This window comes from Podarcis tiliguerta, assembly GCF_965153285.1.
Source record: "Podarcis tiliguerta genome assembly, chromosome: 8".
NCBI lineage: Eukaryota > Metazoa > Chordata > Lepidosauria > Squamata > Lacertidae > Podarcis > Podarcis tiliguerta.
Genome location: NC_139541.1, coordinates 79,099,825 through 79,122,899, shown reverse-complemented (window position 1 = coordinate 79,122,899; position 23,075 = coordinate 79,099,825). Strand labels below are relative to the sequence as shown.

The following is a 23,075-nucleotide window of genomic DNA, read 5'->3' as shown; positions in this document are numbered from 1 at the left end:
TACAAATCTCTTCTAACAAACGCATTTGAAATTATTACTGTTATTTATTGAATTTATATACCACCCTCTACCTGGAGGTTTTCAGGGCGGTTCACACAACAAAAACATTTTAAAATGTAGTTTTGGCTAGGGTACCCATTTCTGCAAGAAGTTTCCCCTAAGATAATGCATTTTTGCATGCGATCATCACTAACATCTTTACATATACAGTGGTACCTCGGGTTACATACACTTCAGGTTACATACGCTTCAGGTTACAGACTCCGCTAACCCAGAAATAGTACCTTGGGTTAAGAACTTTGCTTCAGGATAAGAACAGAAATTGTGCTCCGGCGGCACGGCAGCAGCAGGAGGCCCCATTAGCTAAAGTTGTGCTTCAGGTTAAGAACAGTTTCAGGTTAAGTACAGACCTCCGGAATGAATTAAGTACTTAACCCGAGGGACCACTGTATGCATTTTTGGAAACATAGGTTGGAAAAAAACACATTGCAAAATTCGGATAATTGTGAATTTCAAAGGATTGGCTGTATTTTGGTTCTTACATGGGGCTTAACCACACTTACACGTGTCCCACTGCTTTCTCCCAGGGAAAACTGCTCTTTAGTGCTCATTCGAAGTAAACAGCAATTCAGTTGTTATGATCTATCACTAAAGAGCAGGTTTTCCCTTGGAAAGGATTGAAGCAAGGGGGAAACAGGTGTGTGTGTGTGTGTTTTATTGGCTTGTTTTGTTTTTGTAATGTATTTTGTGTTTTCATTTTGAATCCTTATGTTTTGAACCACCCTGAGATGACAGATGAAGAGCGGTATACAAATTTAATAAATAATGATCATCCTTCAGTGCTTCTCCTATACAGTGGTGCCTTGGTTTAAGAACAGCGCAGTTTAAGAACGCTGCAAAACCAGAAGCAGGTGTTTTGGTTTGTGAACTTTGCCTTGGAATAAGAACATGTTTCACTTCCTGTTGAGTGTGTTCCATTTGTAAATTGAGTCCCTCGCTGCTATGGGAAAGCACACCTTGGTTTAAGAATGCCTTGGTTCTGGACTTCTGGAACAGATTCAGTTCGTAAACCAAGGTACCACTGTACTTAATTGCTGACATTACCCCTCAGTTGACTTTAGCTCAGGGGTAGCCAACATGGCGGTGGTGTTAGACTCCAAATCCCATCAGCCCCAGCCAGCATGATGAATAGCCGGGGATCAGTATACCTGAAGGAGCGTCTCCACCCCCATTGCTCAGCCTGGACACTGAGGTCCAGCGCAGAGGGCCTTCTGGAGATTCCCTCATTGCGAAAAGCAAAGCTACAGGGAACCAGGCAGAGGGCCTTCTCGGTAGTGGCGCCCACCCTGTAGAACGCCCTCCCATCAGATGTCAAAGAGATAAACTACCTGACATTCAGAAGACATCTTAAGGCAGTCCTGTTCAGGGAAGTTTTTAATGTATGACATATTCGTGTATTTTTGGTCTTTGTGGAAGCCGCCCAGAGTGGCTGGGGAAACCCAGCCAAGATGGGCGGGGTACAAATAATAAATTATTATTATTATCATGGGAGCTGTAGTCAAAAGCATATGGAAGGCGCTACGTTGGCTACCCTTGCCTTTTAGGGTCTTGACCAAGGGGAACAAGACTGGCAACTTTCTGTCTGTGGTAGAAAACACCAGCTAACTCCCCAGAACGTGCCACTGAGCGAATTCAACCCATTTCATACTGTAGTATGAAACGGCAGTTTGGCACGCAACACAAAAATCCTTGAGATGTCTTAATGTTTACAGTCAAACCCTAGATTCTAAATTAAGAAGCTTTATTAAGAGTGGAGACAAAGAGCGAAGGGAAAAAACAGAGGGGCCCTAGCAGCTGTGGGTAGGGTGCGAAAAGACTCCTATCAAGTCCACAGCCAGCTATTTTGCAGACAGTAGTAAGACAACTTACTAAGCAAGTAGTAAGCAAGCAATGACAAACCTAGACAGCATCTTAAAAAGCAGAGACATCACCTTGCCAACAAAGGTCCGTATAGTTAAAGCTACGGTTCTCCCAGTAGTGATGTACGGAAGTGAGAGCTGGACCATAAAGAAGGCTGATCGCCGAAGAATTGATGCTTTTGAATTACGGTGCTGGAGGAGAACCTTGAGAGTCCCATGGACTGCAAGAAGATCAAACCTATCCATTCTGAAGGAAATCAGCCCTGAGAGCTCACTGGAAGGACAGATCCTGAAGCTGAGACTCCAAGACTTTGGCCACCTCATGAGAAGAGAAGACTCCCTGGAAGAGACCCTGATGTTGGGAAAGATGGAGGGCACAAGGAGAAGGGGACGACAGAGGACGAGGTGGTTGGATAGTGTTCTCGAAGCTACCAGCATGAGTTTGACCAAACTGTGGGAGGCAGTGGAAGACAAAAGTGCCTGGCGTTCTCTGGTCCATGGGGTCACGAAGAGTCGGACACGACTAAATGACTAAACAACAACAGTAAGACAATGGGCCATTGGTCTGGCAAGAGGCAGATCCACACCATAGATCTAAAGCACATTCCATGCACATTTAGAGGACATGGCTTCCCCCAAAGAATTCTGGGAACTGTAGTTTATTAAGAGTCCTGGGAATTGTTCTGTTGAGGGGCAAACTACCATTCCCAGGATTCTTTGGGATAGTCATGTACCTTAAAGGCACAGTCTGTATGCAGCTGAAGCTTCAAAAATGGCAGCAACCCTTTTGGGAATTATAGGGACAGAACTACCTAAATTGTATAGAAATTTATTTATATATGCTACTACAGTGGCAAGAATGTTACTCACGCAAAAATGGAAAGAAGCAGCAGTCCCAGCAAAGGAAGAATGGATACAAAAACTTATGGAATATGCAGAAATGGCAACTAGAAGAATAAGAAATCAAGATAACAGACTTTTTATTAAAGATTGGAAACGGTTGATTGAATATTTACAGATAAATTGTAAATGGATAAGAACATTGGCAGGATTATTGTATTATTGTATTAACCTGTAGTTTGATAAGAGTATATATATAAAGCAGATGAATGAGCAAATTAAGTTAATTTGGATATGCAGAAAATAGTAAAAATTAATTTAAGGAACCGCAGAAAGAGGGGAAAGGTCGGGTTTTGAAATGGGAAAATGATTGTAAAATCAGTGAAATGTATAAACCTGATAAGCATAAATAAAAAATAAAAATGGCAGCAACCGCCCTCAAGCTGCTTCTTTCCCTGAAAGTGAGCTAAGATGCCACTTTGCAGGGGGCGTGTGTGTGCAAAATAACTTCTTATTTGTGGGAATATTCAGGGATGCAGGATATTGTTTGATTATATCCTTTCCAACTTGTGTTAACAAGTTCTACAATTTAGCAGAGTAACATTCCCCTTTTTAAACTCGCACAGCAAATGCGTTTGCTCAGGCTCGCTAAAGCCTCTAAAATAAGTTACCCGGTAATTTCCCCTTTAGGCCCTCATAAAAGAAATAGACATGACACAGCCTTCTATAAAAGTATAAAAAGAGTTTACAGTCATACCTCTTGTTACGTTTGCTTCAAGTTAAATCTTTTCAGGTTGCGTCCCATGGCAACCCGGAAATACCGGAAAGGGTTACTTCCGGGTTTCGCAGCTCGTGCAGATGCTCAAAATGACGTCACGCACATGCGCAGAAGTGGCAAATCACAACCCTCAGAGGTGGGTTGTGTTCTGCTCATGTTGCAAATGGGGCTCCGGAACGGATCCCGTTCTCAACCAGAGCTACCACTTGTACTCACTCACTCATTCTGTTCACAGATGGATCCCAGAAGGCAGACTTAAGTTACAAAAGTAATGTACCTGCAATCTATACCATAAAGAGATAGTCCCTTTGACCTCTCTTGGCTGGAAGCCAAGAGAGCATCTTAGGCTAAGCTGATGTTGCTTCTTCGACGAATGTAGTCAGAGAGAGAGAGATGGTGGCCAGTCCTATGCTTTAGTTACCTGCACAGGAGAGGCCACGCCCACCTCTGGTCACATGTAGAGGAAGTCTGTGCCAGCCTAGGAGGAAACAAGAAGTTCCGACTGGCTGGTCCAGACACCCCCTTTTTGTGTCCACTCTAGGGATGTTGTACTTGACTGCTCTGTGTTTCACATCCCACATTATTCCACAAGGCTCTCTCTTCTCCTCCGCAGGCTACGACTTCCCGGCGGTGTTGCAGTGGTTTGCCGAGCGCGTGGACCTCATCATCCTCCTCTTTGACGCCCACAAGCTGGAGATCTCAGACGAGTTCTCGGAGGCCATCCGGGCCCTCAAGGGCAACGAGGACAAGATCCGGGTGGTCCTGAACAAGGCCGACATGGTGGAGACGCAGCAGCTGATGCGGGTCTACGGCGCCCTCATGTGGTCGCTGGGCAAAGTGTTCAACACGCCCGAGGTGCTGCGTGTCTACATCGGGTCCTTCTGGTCGGAGCCCCTGATGATCTCCGATAACCGACGGTTATTTGAGCTCGAGGAGCAGGACTTGTTCACGGACATCCAGAACCTGCCCCGGAATTCTGCCCTGAGGAAGCTTAACGATTTGGTCAAGAGAGCCCGTCTGGTCAGGGTGAGTACTTGGGCGGCCACAAGGTAGACAGGGAAGGTCTCAGCGGTGGCTAAGGAGAAGAATATCCTAGGACAACAAGGAGATGTTTGGTCGATCGGGGCTGGGGAAACCTGTGGCCCTCCAGATGTTCTTGGACTCCAGCTCCCATCAGCCAGCAGTCATCAAAGGCGATGGGAGTTGTAATATGACAACATCTGAAGGCACACATGTTCCCCACCCCCTGCCGCAGGTAATGCATTGCGATGGGTGTCAAGTTATGAGAAAGGAGGTTCCGACTAAACATCAGGAAGAGCTGTCATAGCCCCGTCCAGGCCCTGTTCCTGATCAAGAAGGGGATAGGAGTCTCCAAGGAACACTTGCCTGAGAGCAGAATCCACATCTGAAGTCAGGGGACCCAGAGGTCAGGGAATCCAGATGATCACAGAGACAAGGGTCTAGATGGAGAGCAGGAAACAGCAAGGCAGGGCCGAGAACCACAGGCATTGTTTCCAGCATCTGACTGCTGCTGAGAGCTCTGCTTAAGAAGGCTGAAGCCAGCTGGTTCTCATCAGTGCCTTCTCCTGTTCTTGAAGGCTGATCAGCTGCAGGTGGCATCATTCCGCCTTCTTCTCCTTCAGGCTGCTGTTCAGCAGGTGAAGCTGATTCCCGACCCATGACAGGATCAGCCAGTAAGAAGTGTTAGGACAGTGGAACGGACACCCTCGGAAGGTGGTGGACTCTCCTTCCTTGAAGGTTTTTAAGCAGAGGTTGGATGGCCATCTGTCAGGGATGCTTTAGTTGAGATTCCTTCATTGTAGGGGTTTAGAACAGATGACTCTACGATTCTATGACCCAGTAGTTGGTCAATGACAATAAGCTGTTGGTCAATGACAGTAAGATAATGTTTTGTTCTGATGGTTCCCAAACTGCCCTTGTCACCCAGAGTGCTTGAAAATCACTGAGGGTCTTGGTCATGGGTAGGCAAACTATTTTTTAAAAAAAATATTTTATATTAATTTTAACATATAAATTATAATACATACCACAAATCTTCATCATTTATAAAATCTTTTTTGGACTTCCCTCAGCACCTCTGCTGATCCACCGTTTTAATCATTTCTTATGCATTTCTTAAATTCTTATTACCTTTAATTGTCATAACTAATCCTCCTCACTTTTATCCATTTTTGCAATAATTCCAATAATACTCCTCACAAAACTTCTTGCAAACCTACAAACATAGTCTGGTCATCACAAATACTTTTCAAATAATCAGTTAATTTACTACAGTCTTCTGTGAATTTCTGGTCCCGCCGATTTCGAATACTTCCTGTTAGTTTGTCCAATTCTGCATAGTTCATTAATTTCATCCTCCATTCTTCTTTTGTCGGTAATTCTTCTTGCTCCCATTTTTGGGCCAATAACATTCATGCTGCCGTTGTTGCATATAAAAACAGCTTACTTTCCTTTCTGTTTATATCACTTCCTACAATGCCCAATAAGAATGCTTCTGGTTTCTTTATAAATGTATATTTCAACATTTTTTTCATCTCATTATATATCATCTCCCAGAAGCTTTTCTCCATATTACATGGGTAAGCAAACTAAGGCCCAGGGGCTGGATCTGGCCCAATTACCTTCTAAATCCATCCCACGGAGAGTCCGGGAATCAGCGTGTTTTTACATGAGTAGAATGTGTCATTTTATTTAAAATGCATCTCTGGGTTATTTGTGGGGCACAGGAATTCGTTCATCCCCCCCCCCCCCAGAATATAGTCCGGCCCCCAACAAGGTCTGAGGGACCGTGGACCGGCCCCCTGCTGAAAAAGTTTGCTGACCCCTGGTCTTGGCGGACACTTATTAATTTGCCTGCTTTTTGTAGCACATATCACACACTGCGCTAGATGTTGTATGATGTTTAATTGTATTTTTGCAGGCTTACTGCAGACCACCTGAACGATGCTCACAGGCCACTGGTGGTCCACGGACCCCAGTTTGAGATGCCCTGTGGACCAGTTCCATTAGGAGGAAGGGAAGTGCGGCCTCTGCCCATTTCAGGGGCACTCCATTGCAGCTGTGAATGCTCTGTTGCAAAACATCCTTGGCTGGCGGTGGAACATTCCTTTGCAATGGAATTGGAGGGCAATTAGGCATTGTGTCTTTTGCTGGGTTGTGAAAGGCGAATGATCCCAAAGGGAGATCTGTCACAGGCAGGGATCTTCTCCAACAGGAGAATGCGGCATGCACTCCCGCCAGGAGAAATGTCCCATTGCAATGGGGGTAGGTGCAGCAACAGAGGTGGGGTGGGAATTCTGTTGTAGTCACCTGTAGGATACAGTCGCATTGAAATGGGACTGGAAAGGAGAACAGGAATTGCCCACTGAGGGAACTTCAGGTTGCAAGAGACCGTGATATGGGTATGTTGTGTGAATGAATGGCACAAGGGAGGTTATTCTTAAAGTGTTCCACTGAGGTGAGGATTGAAGGAAGAGCAGGCATTATCCCATTTGAACAGCCCAATGTGTGTGTGTGTGTGTGTGAGAGAGAGAGAGAGAGAGAGAGAGAGAGAGAGAGAGAGGGAATACAGCGGTACCTCGTATTACATACGCTTCAGGTTACAGACTCCGCTAACCCAGAAATAGTACCTCAGATTAAGAACTTTGCTTCAGGATGTGAACAGAAATTGTGCTCTGGCGGTGCAGCGGCAGCAGAAGGCCCCATTAGCTTAAGTGGTGCTTCAGGTTAAGAACAATTTCAGGTTAAGGACGGACCAACGGAACGAATTAATTACTTAACCCGAGGTAAAAGGTAAAGGGACCCCTGACCATTAGATCCCGTCGTGACCAACTCTGGGGCTGCGGCGCTCATCTCACTTTATTGGCCGAGGGAGCCGGCGTACAGCTTCTGGGTCATGTGGCCAGCATGACTAAGCCAATTCTGGCAAACCAGAGCAGCGCCCGGAAACGCTGTTTACCTTCCCGCTGGAGCGGTACCTATTTATCTACTCGCACTTTGACGTGCTTTCGAACTGCTAGGTTGGCAGGAGCAGGGACCGAGCAACGGGAGCTCACCCCGTCGTGGGGATTCAAACCACCGACCTTCTGATCAACAAGCCCTAGGCTCTGTGGTTTAACCCACAGCGCCACCCGCGTCCTTAACCCAAGGTACCACTCTATTAATGACCTCAGAACTATTGGCCAGTGGGGTAATTTCCCATTGCAACCAGGGATAGGTGGAGATGGCAAGCATTATTGAATGGAAGGATATTCCAGCGTTGCAGACATGTTTGTGAATGAAGGAAGGGCTTGGCTGATGCGCCACACAGTGAGAAAATACGGAGTTTGAATGGGGTTGTTGGGAGAGGACATGCAATGGCAGGCTTTACCCATCTGGCACCAGATGCATTACTGAACTTCTCTTCACCCATACTGAGGATGGACTCCCATGCCGTGCTTCATCCTACAAGTGCCCTCCTTCCGCTGTCTCCAACTACACCGCTTTTCCTTTTTGAAAGGATTGACCTTAAGTAATACGATCACACTTGCAGAGGGGCCCTTCCACTAAACCACCCCCATTCCCCTTTTTCTCCGCCGCAGGAGACCGCGGCTTGTCCTGACGCCCAGTTTTTAATTGCTGCTTTTCCTGTTCTCCCGAGCAATTGGGAAGGGACTTTATTGCGCCTCCCCCTCTGAACAATGGCCCCGTCCCCGCAGAGGAAGCCCGCATTGTGCTTCAGGGTACAATGTGTTTATGGGCTCGACCACCCCTTTCCTATTTCCCAACGCTTCCCTCTGTGTTTTGCTCTGGTTTTCTCGTTAAGCACGTTCCTGATGAGGTGGCATCTTCCGCCGTCTTAATTAGATGAATGACGCCGCCTCGTTTCTCTCTTCTGAGGCCTGCTGCTCTGGGTATGCAGAGTAGCGGAGATGGGTAGAGCAGCCTGGCCTCACCCAAAGATCCGTCCTAGCCATAGGTCGAATCCTGGCTCCCACTTCTCACAAACAGCAGTAGCTATTTTCTGACCCATCAGAAAGACAGTCTTTCAGCAAGCCAGGCATGGGTCTGAGTCCCTGGAGGCTGCTCTATGAGGGTGTGAGGGACACTGCCCTACCAACCTCAGCCTGCCTGCAGCCAGCCCCACACCTCTCTGCCCTCTTGCTTTTGACCAATCCAGAGAGTAGTGCAGCCTGTCATCATCATCATCATCATAATAATAATAATAATAATAATAATATCTTTATTGTCATTGCCCCCTTCGGGGACAACGAAATTACTTGACTGCTCCATAAAAACACTAATTAAACAATATAGTAAAATACAGCAAGGGAGATTAGATGACTTTCAAAGTCCGGGCTTCCCATTCAGGGCCGAGATCGCTCTGGAGAAGAAGCTGTTCTTAAGACGCCTCGTTCTTGTCTTCATCGTCCTGTATCTCCGTCCCGACGGCAAGAGCTCGAAGAGACAGTGACCAGGATGCGATGGATCTTTTACTATGTCCAGTGCCTTCCTATGGCACCTTGTGGCATAAATCTGCTTTAAGGTGGAGAGTGGGCAGCCAACAATGCTCTCTGCTGCCTTAACAACCCTGCGCAACCCCATCCTGTCCTGGGTAGTACAGCTTCCGTACCACACACATAAGCCATAAGTGAGCATGCTCTCAATGGCACAGTGATAGAAGGCAAGCAGCAGTTTCTGCGGAAGATGGTTTTTCCTTAGTATTCTCAAAAAATACAGTCTCTGCTGCGCCTTCTTCACAAGCCCCCTTGTGTTGACACTCCAGGACAGATCCTCTTGTAATTCAATGCCCAAAAATCTGAACGTTGTTACCCTCTCCACACAGACCCCATCAATCAAAAGTGGCTGGACATTGCTCTTCTGTCTCCTGAAGTCCACCACAAGTTCCTTTGTCTTCCTTGTATTTATGAGCAAATTGTTAGCTCTGCACCACTCTGTCAGCCGCTCCACCTCATCTCTATAAGCCATTTCACCCTCCCTTTCAGAGATGAGCCCAATCACGGTTGTGTCATCTGCAAATTTGACAACCCTATTACTAGGGTGAGCAGCGACACAATCGTACGTGTAAAGAATATAAAGGAGCGGACTGAGTACGCATCCCTGTGGTGTTCCTATCTTCTCCCTCCTCCGTTTCTGTAGAAATTGGCAGAGAAGATGGGTACCAATCTAGAATCGGCTGCTTCTGCCTGTCGCTGGCACTGACTCCAACTGCTGTTGGCATCCTTGCCTTCCGCCCTACCATTGCCAAGATAGAGAGGGAAGGGGCGACCCACTTTTTCTGGTTTGGGTGCTGTCCGCACCCAGTTTTAGACACAGCCTAGTCCGCTTACGTTCTGTCACTATCCACCGCCGGCATGCTGTCGCCAACAGATTAATTCCAAGGGAACACGGCCTTTGAAAGGAAACAGCAACAAACCACTATTGTAAGGATGGCGAGGTGATGGGTGTTGGATTCCAACTCCCATCAGCCCCAGCCAACATGGTAAGTCCAAAATGCAGTCCAAAATAACTGCAGGGCGCCTGGTTGGGGAAGGCTGATTCCTGCATTGCAGGGGGTTGGACTAGATGACCTTTGGGGTGCCTTCCAACTCTACAATTCTATGAGTCTATGTTTCTGTGATACACGGGAAGCACTTTGAACGCCTGAAGGTTATGTATAGACCTGGTAAGTGCCCCTACCTGCGGGACCAGAGATTCTCAGAGGACTGGAGTAAATATATGAATTATTTGAAAAGCCATTGTAATCAACAGATTACGCTAGTAGGATTGCAAGAAGTTTTGTAAGGAGGATTATGGGAAAGATTGCAGAGAAAACCATGATAAGAATTATTAGTGAAGGAGTTGATGGAAGTCCAAAACATTGTATAAGATAAGAATGTACGTTATATGATTTTTGGAAATTATCTGTAAAAACCAATATGTGTGTGTGTGTGTGTGTGTGTGTGTGTGTGTGTGTGTGTGTAATTGCCCTTACTAAATTACTTAATTCTTAACTGGTTAACATCCCTAATTTTCATATTATAATACAGTGGCACCTCGGGTTACATACGCTTCAGGTTACATACGCTTCAGGTTACAGACTCCGCTAACCCAGAAATAGTGCTTCAGGTTAAAAACTTTGCTTCAGGATGAGAACAGAAATCGTGCTCTCGTGGCGCGGCAGCAGCAGGAGGCCCCGTTAGCTAAAGTGGTGCTTCAGGTTAAGAACAGTTTCAGGTTAAGTACGGACCTCCAGAACGAATTAAGTACTTAACCTGAGGTACCACTGTAATAACTTACACAGTACTGTGTGGGATCTCATCTGACAGCATCACCACATCTTAGAATAATGTTTTGGATGGGCACCTCTGGCCAGCGGATGATTTGGAGGGATGAGAGGGCACATAATCACATCTCCTTTGGCCCTGGATAATTGGCTGCTTGCTGAAATAGCCTCCCCAAATCTGCCACCTAGAGTGGTTTGCCTCACCTTGTCCAACGACAGGGCCGGCCCAGGTTTCAGCTCCTTAATGTCCCCCTCTGCCGGCATACATAGCTGACCTAGGTCACGTCCACACTGTGCATTTAAAGCGCTCTTATAGCACTTCCAACAGTCATGGCTTCCTCCAGCGAATCCCAGGAACTATACTTTGTTAAGGGGGCTGGGAATTATAGTTCTGAGCAGCTAAACTACAGTTCCCAGGATTCTTTGAGGGAAGCCACATGTTTTCGGTGTATAGTGTGATTGATGTGACTTGGAAATATGGGAATCCACTGCCGTGATTTGCCCTTAGAAAACACTGCAGAGATTAATTCTAGCCAATCTATTCCAGCAGCAAGGAAGTATCACTCCTTCTGCCAGCTCCTCCATCTCTCTCTCTCTCTCTCTCTCTCTCTCTCTCTCACACACACACACACACAAACAGATTTGCAGATTATTTACAAGGTTCTTCAGTTGCCCAGAAAACGAGCCAGCAGTTACCCAAAGTTCAGGAAGCTTCTGTTTTGGCCCCCAGATTTCTCAGCCTTATCTTTTCCTGTCACCTGTAAGGATGGGCTTGTATTACAAGGGCCCTCCAGTGGCAATTTCCTCCTGGCTTTGGAAAAAGAAAATAACACAAACCCACAAAAAACAGCTGGGTGGCTGTACAAGGAAGGACGTCAAGGCCTCTGCAGCGAATTTTTCTCCAGTGTCAGGCACACCAACCCTGGAGTTGAATGAGGACTGAGGACACGTCCAGGCAGCCCTTATTTCAGGGGGGGGGGGGTTCAGTCACATGCTGGCAAATTCAGGCTGCACGATTGAAGCTGATTTGGGGTTCCTGAGCAGCAAACCTTCCCACTAAAAATCAGACTTTTGGCAAGGAGAGAAGCGTGGAACGATAGCGCTTGCTTTGACCCAATGTACTCACTGTGCCTTTAGAGCATGAGCCCCCCCCCCAAAGAATTCTGGGAAGTGTAGTTCATTAATAATAATAATAATAATAATAATAATAATGGGACACGGGTGGTGCTGTGGGTTAAACCACAGAGCCTAGGACTTGCCGATCAGAAGGTCGGCAGTTCGAATCCCTGCGACGGGGTGAGCTCCCGTTGCTGGGTCCCAGCTCCTGCCAACCTAGCAGTTCGAAAGCATGTCAAAGTGCAAGTAGATAAATAGGTACTGGTCTGGCGGGAAGGTAAATGGCATTTTCGTGCGCTGCTCTGGTTCGCCAGAAGTGGCTTAGTCATGCTGGCCACATGACCCGGAAGCTGTACGCCAGCTCCCTCGGCCAATAAAGCGAGATGAGCGCTGCAACCCCAGAGTTGGTCACGACTGGACCTAATGGTCAGGGGTCCCTTTTCCTTTTCCTTACCCCGCCCTCCCCGGCCAGGGCTGGGCTCAGGGTGGCTAACACCGAATATAAATTACAATACAACATAATAGAAAAAAGAAAAAAGCCACTTAATTAAAATACGGCTTAAAATACAGCTTAAAATGCAACCTCATTTTTGTAGTAGCCCATAAATCAAGACCATAAAGGGAGGAAACATCAGATATTCACCCGAGCCAGCTATCCATGCTGGTCCTACATGGGCCAGCAAAAAAAGCCAAGGGAAAATTTATATACCAAATCCCATATAAGGGGTCAGAGTGTGATGGCCTGGGATTCCGATTCGGAGGATGAAACAGAGGAATCCCGGCCTGCACAGGAGTCCCCGCCTCCAGGGCCGGCTGAACTGGGGCAAGGCCTAGATGCTGAAGAGCCTGCACCTGTGGCAGTGCATCAGGAGCTGGCCCCAGGTGAAGCCCTTCTGGCCCCAGAGAGGCTTGACGACTCAGTGGCCACAGGTGAGCCTCCTCCAGGGCCCAGTAACCCTTCGGCCTCTCCTGATCTGCAGAGGTTTAGAGCAGAGAGGCGAAGGGAACTGGTTGCCCCCAGGAGGAGTGCTCGCCTTAAGGCCAGAGGAGGCGGGGCTCCTGGGGGCCGGGACCGCCCCTGGCCTTAGAAGAGGATAAAAGCCCAGTCAGCCCGGTCCCAGGTTGCGGGAGCAACGTCGTTGCTGGCTTCGGACCTTCCTGCGTTCCTGATCCCTGCTCGGCCTCCTGTTCCTGACTATCCGGTACTCCTGTTCCCTGCTCGGCCTCCTGTCCCCGACCATCCGGTGTTCCTGTTCCCTGCACAGCCTCCTGTTCCAGCGTTCCTGTTCACCGCCCGGCACTCTGCCTCGGACCTTGCCCCTCTTCGTGTGGACTCTGCTACACCCAAGGTACCTTACCCCCGGGACCAGCACAGTTTGCTCCCGCCACCTCCCGCACTCCCCCTTCGTAGGGGTGCGTTCGGGAAGAGCCAGAGGCCATGGCTGAACAGGCGGCTGCACTGGTGGCTTTGGCCCAGGAGAACCAGGCCTTGTCTCACACCGTGCAGCAGCTCAGTGACGCGGTTGAGGCACTTCAGCAACGCTTGGAAGCCCTACCGGCTCCTGGGGCCGACGCCCCGGCTCCGGGCAAGTACCCAGTGGCTTTGCCTGAGAAATTTGATGGAGCCCCGGCCAGCTTTCCCATGTTCCTGGCCCAGGCCAAACTGTATATTCAGGGGCGAGCCCGGAACTTTCCTGACGACCGTACCAAGGTGCACTTTTTGATTAGCTTGTTAAAGGACCAGGCGGCCAAGTGGGCGTTGCCGCTACTCAGGCAAGACTCCCCCTTGCTGGCAGACTATACGGGGTTTTGCAATCGTTTGGAGGCCGCGTTCGGCAACCCCCAGAAAGAGAGTCAAGCCAACCGGGCGATTCGGCATTTGAAACAGGGCAAGTCCACGGTGGCCACATATACCACGGAGTTTCGGCTGTTGGCACAGGACTTGACCTGGAATGACTCGGCACTGCGGGACCAGTATCTCGAAGGGCTTTCGGACGAGGTACTGGACCAGTTGGCCACAATGGAACGCCCCACCACGCTGGATACTCTCATTCAACGGAGTCTACAAATAGACGACCGGTTGGAGGATCGTCGTCAGGCCCGGGGTCGCCGACACTTCCAGTTCACGGCACCAGCTTTTTCCGGCAGCCCCACGGTCACAACGGATTTAACGGAGGAGCCTATGCAGCTCGGGGCAGTGCGGCCACGCCTTTCCCCCGTAGAGAAGGCGCGGCGTCGGGATGGAAATCTCTGTCTTTACTGTGGCGGAAGTGGACACTTCGCTCGGTCCTGCCCTGAGAAACGCCAGCCGCAGGGAAACCGCCAACCCCAGTAGCTGATGGCCCTAGCTACCGGGGGTCCCAAACCGTACAGAATGGGCCCGCACCAATGGACTTGCAACATCTTATGGTTTCGGTACGTTTATACCCTCCAGGTGGGCCCTGGATCCTCACCCATGCTTTGGTAGATTCAGGGGCAACCCGCTCCTATATGGACGCTGCTTTTGCCGCCCATCATCAGGTGCCACTTCGGAACAAGCCAGTACCGGTCCAGGTGGAAGCGATTGACGGACGACTTCTGCGGTCAGGTGCCGTTACTCAGGAGACCCAGCCTCTGGTCCTGTGTCTCCAGCAGCACCGGGAGTTGCGAACTTTGGACATTGCCTCTATGCCCCGCTTCCCCCTGGTGCTCGGGATGGACTGGCTGGAAGCCCACAACGTTCAGATTGACTGGGTCAAACGGACCGTGCACTTCCCAGTCCCATGTTCCCATGCTCAATCCGGAACGCTGGCGTCCGCGCCCTCAGAGGAGGCAGCACCCACGCTCCCAGCCGTGTACCAGGACTACCAGGACGTGTTCGAGGAACGAGGGGCAGACCAGCTGCCGCCGCATCGGCCTTTTGACTGCGGCATAGACCTCCAACCCGGAGCGCCTTTACCAGTGAGTCGCTTATATTCCCTAACAGAGCCAGAGCGCGAGGCTTTGCAGGACTTCTTGCGCAAGAACCTGGAGCGTGGGTTCATTAGGCCTTCCACCTCGCCCACCGCGGCACCGGTGCTTTTTGTTAAGAAGAAATGTGGGGAACTCCGCCCTTGCCATGATTACCGAGCCCTGAACAAAATTACCGTCCCAGACCGGTACCCCTTGCCCCTTATCTCGGAGCTGCTGGAGCGGGTGCAAGGGGCACAGGTGTTCACCAAGCTGGACCTCCGGGGGGCCTACAACTTGATTCGGATCCGAGCCGGGGATGAGTGGAAGACAGCGTTTGGGACCCGGTACGGGCAGTTCGAATATTTGGTTATGCCTTTCGGTTTGTGCAACGCGCCTGCTGTGTTTCAACGCTACATCAACCACGTGTTTCAGGACTTGTTAGACAAGTACGTGGTGGTGTATTTGGATGACATACTGATTTACTCCCGTGACCCGGCCCGCCATGAGGGACATGTCCGGACCGTGCTGCAGCGCTTGCGTGAGCACCGTTTGTACGCAAAGCTCAGCAAGTGCGAGTTCCATCAGCGGACTGTGGACTTCCTTGGTCACCGGCTCTCTCCAGATGGGGTGCAAATGGACCCGGGGAAGGTGACAGCGGTGCAAGAATGGGCGGCACCCCGGAACCGCAAGGACCTACAGCGTTTCCTGGGGTTCGCCAATTACTACCGGACCTTCATCGCTGATTATGCTCATCGCACCACCCCGTTGACCCGGCTACTGCGCCCAAAGACGCCGTTTTCCTGGGACAAGGAGGCAGAGGAGGCGTTTCAGGGGTTGAAGGCCTGTTTCCAGAGGGCACCAATCTTACAACATCCTGACCCCTCTCGACCCTTTGTGGTGGAGACCGACGCTTCCAGTACGGCTCTCGGTGCCGTCTTGTCTCAACAGATTGGTCCTGAAGCGCCACTCTTACCCTGTGCCTTCTATTCCCGCCAGCTCCTCCCAGCGGAGCGTAACTATACTGTGTGGGAGCGGGAACTACTGGCCATCAAGGTAGCCTTTGAGGTCTGGCGCCACCATCTTGAGGGGGCACGACATCCGGTGGAGGTGAGAACCGACCACCGGAACCTGGAGTACCTCCAGACCACCCGCAAGCTGAACCAAAGACAGATCCGGTGGGCGTTGTTCTTTTCCCGGTTCCAGTTCCGGATCCGCTACATCCCTAGCTCTCAGAATCAGAAGGCGGATGCCCTGTCCCGGAAACCTGAAGACAACGCAGACACGGTACAGCAAGCAGAACCCACCACGATCCTACCTCCGGCTGCATTCCTGGCCACCCAGGAGGCGCAGCCACTGCAGGTTCGGGTGCGGGAACAGCAGCGGGTCGACGCTTGGGCCCAGGAACGACTCCGGGAGCTGGCTGAAGGGTCCAGCCCACAATATCCGGGGCTGGTCCTGCATCAGGGCCTTCTGCTGCACCACGGTCGTCTGTACATCCCGCCAGGGCCACTACGGCTGGAGGTTCTCCGGATGGCCCATGATGCCCCAGCAGCGGGGCACTTTGGACGGTATCGGACCACCCATCTGGTCAGTCGAGAGTTTTGGTGGCCCCGCCTGAAGGCTGACGTGGCTCGCTACGTTGCTGGTTGTGATGTCTGCCGGCGCGCTAAGGGACCTACCGGGCGACCCCCCGGCCTACTTCAGCCATTGCCAGTTCCACCGCACCCTTGGCACACGGTTTCGTTGGACTTTGTAGTGGACTTACCCTCGTCTCGTGGCTGTACCTGCCTTCTGGTTTTCTCCGACCATTTCACCAAGATGGTGCACTGCGCTCCCTGTCCATCTGTACCCACAGCCAAGGAAACTGCTCAGCTGTACCTTCAGCATGTCTTCCGCCTGCATGGCCTACCTGAGCGCGTGGTGTCCGACCGGGGCGTTCAGTTCACATCCCGGTTCTGGCAAGCACTACACCAGACCCTCGGGACGGAGGTCTGCCTCTCGTCAGCCTATCACCCACAGACCGATGGCCAGACGGAACGGGCGAACGCGGTGCTGGAGCAGTACCTCCGGTGTTACTGCAGCTACCAGCAGGATGACTGGGTCGACTACCTGGCATTGGCGGAGTTCGCCTACAATAACGCGGTGAATGCGTCCACCCAGCAGACCCCGTTCCAGGCCAGTTATGGTTATCATCCACGGCTGTTTCCAGAGGTGCTGCCGATATCCGCAGTCCCGGCGGTGACGGAGTGGCTTCAAGAGCTCCAGTCCCAGCAACAGCTTTTGGTGGAGCAACTGCACCAGGCCAAGGAAGCGTACAAGGCCCAGGCCGACCGCCACCGCCAGGTGGGGCCGGAACTTCGCGTCGGTGACCTGGTTTGGCTCTCCACTCGCCACCTCCACCTCTCTCGACCTTCGCGGAAGTTGGACGCCCGCTTCACCGGCCCGTTCCCTATCGTAGACCAAGTCTCTCCTGTGGCATTTCGTCTCCGGTTACCCGCAACCCTGAAGGTTCACCCGGTCTTCCACAGGTCCCTTTTGAGTCCGGTGGCCCCACCCGACGAGTTCCACCCGAACCGTCCCCGACCGCAGCCAGTGTTGGTTCGGGGAGAGCCTGAGTACGAGGTGGAACGCATCCTGGACTCCCGATACCGCAGGGGAAAGCTGCAGTATCTCATTGACTGGAAGGGGTACGGACCGGAGGACCGTTCCTGGGAACCTGCGGCCAACGTCCACGCACCTGCCTGCCTCCGAGAGTTCCATGCGACGTACCCCGGCAAGCCGGGTCCGGACCCTCGGTTGAGGGGGGGGCCTGGGAGGGGGGATGGTGTGATGGCCTGGGATTCCGATTCGGAGGATGAAACAGAGGAATCCCGGCCTGCACAGGAGTCCCCGCCTCCAGGGCCGGCTGAACTGGGGCAAGGCCTAGATGCTGAAGAGCCTGCACCTGTGGCAGTGCATCAGGAGCTGGCCCCAGGTGAAGCCCTTCTGGCCCCAGAGAGGCTTGACGACTCAGTGGCCACAGGTGAGCCTCCTCCAGGGCCCAGTAACCCTTCGGCCTCTCCTGATCTGCAGAGGTTTAGAGCAGAGAGGCGAAGGGAACTGGTTGCCCCCAGGAGGAGTGCTCGCCTTAAGGCCAGAGGAGGCGGGGCTCCTGGGGGCCGGGACCGCCCCTGGCCTTAGAAGAGGATAAAAGCCCAGTCAGCCCGGTCCCAGGTTGCGGGAGCAACGTCGTTGCTGGCTTCGGACCTTCCTGCGTTCCTGATCCCTGCTCGGCCTCCTGTTCCTGACTATCCGGTACTCCTGTTCCCTGCTCGGCCTCCTGTCCCCGACCATCCGGTGTTCCTGTTCCCTGCACAGCCTCCTGTTCCAGCGTTCCTGTTCACCGCCCGGCACTCTGCCTCGGACCTTGCCCCTCTTCGTGTGGACTCTGCTACACCCAAGGTACCTTACCCCCGGGACCAGCACACAGAGTGAGTCCAAGCCGAAGGCCAGGCAGAACAGCTCCATCTTGCAGACCCTGCGGAAAGATGTCAAATCCTGCAGGGCCCTGGTCTCTTGTGACAGAGCGTTCCACCAAGTCGGGGCCAGTACTGAAAAGGCCCTGGCCCTAGTTGAGACCAATCTAACCTCCTTGAGGCTCGGGACCTCCAAAGTGTTATTTGTGGACCTCGAGGTCCTCCTCGGGGCATACCAGGGTGCTGAGAATTGTAGCGCCCGATATCCTTTGCAGGAGAGCCCATGTGCTTTAACTTTGCGGTGCATCTGCAGCTATTAAAATCCCTTCCCTGCAAACTAAATCAGGATGAATGCTCAGTCAACAGATTTCATAGAATTGTGGAGCTGAAAAGGACCATGAGGGTCATTTAGTCCAACCCCCTGCAATGCAGGACTCTTTCCGCTAAAGATCAAAGGCTGAAATAGCATTGAAATGGGGTGACATTATAACTGCCCTCTCACCCCACCGTGAGCACAAATCATCGTTGTTGTTGTTGTTGTTGTTGTTTAGTCGTTTAGTCGTGTCCGACTCTTCGTGACCCCGTGCACCAGAGCACGCCAGGCACTCCTGTCTTCCACTGCCTTTGGTCAAACTCATGCTGGTAGCTTCGAGAACATTGTCCAACCATCTCATCCTCTGTCGTCCCCTTCTCCTTGTGCCCTCCATCTTCCCCAACATCATGGTCTTTTCCAGGGAGTCTTCTCTTCTCATGAGGTGGCCAAAGTATTGGAGCCTCAGCTTCAGGATCTGTCCTTCCAGTGAGCACTCAGGGCTGATTTCCTTCAGAATGGAGAAGTTTGATCTTCTTGCAGTCCATGGGACTCTCAAGAGTCTCCTCCAGCATCATAATTCAAAACCATCGATTCTTCGGCGATCAGCCTTCTTGATGGTCCAGCTCTCACTTCCATACATCACTAGCACAAATCATCAAGGAAGCACAATTAGAAAGGACCCTCACTTTATCCATTTTTGATCAGAGGCCCAGGACAGGACAGGATTTACAACCTGGCTCCTGGCTCGCTCTTTGCGGACGTTTCCTCTGCTCATCTCTCTCCCGCAACCCCTGCATCCTGTCTTGCCTGGGCTTCTGAGCCTTCTCACGCCCCAGACGTCAGCCGCTCCAGCTTGGCTGCCACCTCAAGGGTTGATGAGCCGAGCCAACGACGCGGAGATTTCCTTATTCTCCAGACAATGAGCTGTGCTGCTTTGCACAGGAAAGTCCTGAGCCATAAATCCCGCCGGTGGTTGGGGAAGCGAGCCCAGGGAATCCATCTTCTAGCCAGAAGTCCAGAACTGCAAAGCCTGCTTTAGGCTGCTCAAGTCCTGGAAGGAACACAATCAGTTTTCATGTGCACCAAGTTGGGGAACGCTGGTAACGCTTTTGTTGGAAACCGGAAGGTAGCATTCAAAAGTGGTTGGTGACTTCTACCACCTCAAGCTTCCTGGGCCTGTAAAACATCTTTTCCTGGAAAGAACACCTTGCCTAGCACAAGTCCAGGATGTCTGCTTCGGCACGTCTTTCTTTCCCCACCTACTGCTTGACTTCTTTCTGCATCCTCTTCCTCTTTCTTCAGCACTGAAATGCCCTACCTGACATCACTTAACGTTTTGCTTGTCTCCATGCTCCCCACCATAAAGAAGGCTCTCCATGCTCCTGGACCATAAAGAAGGCTGATCGCCGAAGAATGGATGCTTTTGAATTATGGTGCTGGAGGAGACTCTTGAGAGTCCCATGCACTGCAAGAAGATCAAACACATCCATTCTTAAGGAAATTAGCCCTGAGTGCTCACTGGAAGGACAGATCCTGAAGCTAAGGCTCCAAGACTTTGGCCGCCTCATGAGAAGAGAAGACTCCCTGGAAAGGACCCTGATGCTGGGAAAGATGGAGGGCACAAGGAGAAGGGGACGACAGAGGACGAGATGGTTGGACAGTGTTCTCGAAGCTACCAGCATGAGTTTGACCAAACTGCAGGAGGCAGTGGAAGACAGGAGTGCCTGGCGTGTTCTGGTCCAGGGGGTCACGAAGAGTAGGACATGACTAAACAACAACAACATGCTCCCCACTTGGAGGGCCTGCGAACATTCCATGACATCACGACAGCTCATCCACTCAGGGCCGGTCCTACCATTCGTCAGAGTAAGGCGGCAGATGCCAGTGTGTGTGTGTGCACATCTAAACTATGTTGGAGGGCAGTCGCTAGGTGTGTGCTGCAAAGCCTGCCAACCTCAGGTGTGGTGGAGGACAGGTTCCTGTCATCAGTGCTGAAGGAACCTCCCCCTGCCAGCTTGGAATAGGAGGCAGCGCTATCTTGTCCTTAGCCTCAGGTGGCCAAAAAGCTTGGACCAGCCTTGCAACCACTGGTGAGCACAGAGCAGGGGGTGAGGGTCTGTATCTTTTTTTGGGGGGGGGAATATATTGAAATTTTCACATTACAATAGGGGAGGAAAACCCAAACTAATCTACAGGAAATAAAGAAAAGAAAGATACCGAAGAAAGAAGGAACAGAAAAAAGCTACAAAATACTCCCTCAGCACTTAATAATAATAATAATAATAATAATAATAATTTTATTTATACCCCACCCTCCCCGGCCAGAGCCGGGCTCAGGGCAGCTAACACCAATAAAATCACAGCAAAAACATAAAGGGGGGTGGAGAGACACAATTTAAAATACAGGTTAAAATGCAATTTAAAATGCAGCCTCATTTTAAAAGTAGCTGATATCTTAACTTTCATCCTGAACAGGGGGGCTGTATCCAAGATTAGTCAGAGCAGACCCTTCAAAATAGGCACAGCTTCCATTAATTTCAATGGGCAGTATCCAATGCATTCATATTATTATTATTATTATTTTTATTATTATTATTTATTACTTATAGCCTGCCCATCTGACCGGGTTGCCCCAGCCACTCTGGGCAGCTTCCAACACAACGTAAAAACACAGGCAAACATTAGATACAGTGCTACCTCGGGTTACATACGCTTCAGGTTACATACGCTTCAGGTTACACACTCCGCTAACCCAGAAATAGTGCTTCAGGTTAAGAACTTTGCTTCAGGATAAGAACAGAAATTGTGCTCCGGTGGCACGGTGGCAGCAGGAGGCCCCATTAGCTAAAGTGGTGCTTCAGGTTAAGAACAGTTTCAGGTTAAGAACAGACGTCCGGAATGAATTAAGTACTTAACCCGAGGTACCACTGTATTATAAATTTTCCGATACAGGCTGCCTTCAGATGTCTCCAGAAAGTTGTGTAGCTGTTTATCTGCTCGACATCTGACGGGAGGGCATTCCATGGGGTTGGTGCCACTACCGAGAAGTCCCTCTGCCTGGTTCCTTGTAACTTCACTTCTCACAGTGAGGGAACCACCAGAAGGCCCTTGGAGCTGGATCTCAGTGTCCAGGCTGAGCAATGGGGTTGGAGACACTCCTTCAGGTAAACAGGGCTTGAGGCCTTTGAAGGCATGGTGTGAATGCGGCCTGACAGACACACGTGCTGCTCTTAAGAGCCGATCTTCATAACCTGCTGCTTCGGTCCACCCAGGTGCATGCTCACATCATCAGCCACCTGAAGAGAGAGATGCCATCCGTTTTTGGCAAGGACAACAAGAAGAAAGCGCTGATTGCCAAGCTGCCCGTCATCTTCGCCAAGATCCAACTTGAGCATCACATCTCGCCGGGCGATTTCCCCGACTGCAACAAGATGCAGGTGAGGGCAATTTCCTCGTCTCCCATCGCACTCATCTGAAGCAGCCATGATAGGCAAAACAACACACGTTTCCCTGTACTGTACCAGATCCCATCTCCTTAATCCTCACCTAGTTTAATTGGCTGCTTGGATGCAGAGAGGTGGAGGGAGGCACCAGCTGGGGAACCCCCAGGGGAAGAAGGCTCAGAGCCAGGGGGTGACAATGAGTGGCCAGAGGAAGAAGACAGGGAAGAGGAGGTGTAGGAAGCTGAAGAGGTAACAGGGTTTAGTGAGCGGGAAGAGGCTGTGGCAGAGAGCAGTCCAGAATCAGAGGCAGAAGCAGAGGCTGGAGAGGCAGAGATGTGTCAGGCTGTTGAAGAAGCCAGGGGGTCTCCCCCTCCTTCTGAAACAAGCTCCCCTCCTGGTCTCCCAGAACCAGAAGAGCCATGAAGAGGGCAGAGAAGTAGTTAGCTTCATGCAGGCACACTCTCAGATTGCTTGGGGAAAGCCCTGGAGAGGAGGGGACTTAGGCAGCTGTGAGAAGGCCTTCACTCTCAGCAACTGCTTCATGTGGACAAGACCTACTGGAGACCTACTGGCACTCCTGTGCAGATCCTGTTTTTGCTGATAGTTAACTCCGACTTAAGGGATGCAGGTGGCGCTGTGGGTTGAACCACAGAACCTAGGACTTGCTGATCAGAAGGTCGGCAATTTGAATCGCCGCGACAGAGTGAGCTCCTGTTGCTCAGTCCCTGCTCCTGCCAACCTAGCAGTTCGAAAGCACGTCAAAGTGCAAGTAGATAAATAGGTACCACTCCGGCGGGAAGGTAAACAGCGTTTCCGTGCGCTGCTCTGGTTCGCCAGAAACGGCTTAGTCCTGCTGGCCACATGACCCGGAAGCTGTACGTTGGCTCCTTCAGCCAATAAAGCGAGATGAGCGCCGCAACCCCAGAGTCGTCCGTGACTGGACCTAACGGTCAGGGGTACCTTTCCTTTAACTCCAACTTGCTCAGTGTGATTTA

At 50.9% G+C, this 23,075-nt stretch overlaps 1 protein-coding gene across 2 annotated transcripts in view; it reads left to right on the top strand.

Annotated features, from left to right (window-relative positions):
• The window catches only part of EHD2 (EH domain containing 2), a 57,927-nt gene that overhangs the window by 28,226 nt on the left and 6,626 nt on the right, over positions 1-23,075 (top strand). For both annotated transcript variants that reach the window (XR_014514740.1, XM_083455465.1), the window contains exons 3-4: positions 4,151-4,563; positions 21,910-22,074. Coding sequence is in view for 1 of the 2 variants with exons in the window: in XM_083455465.1 (XP_083311591.1) it covers positions 4,151-4,563; positions 21,910-22,074 (578 nt within the window). In the remaining variant the exon portion in view is untranslated. The remainder of the gene's footprint in view (positions 1-4,150; positions 4,564-21,909; positions 22,075-23,075) is intronic.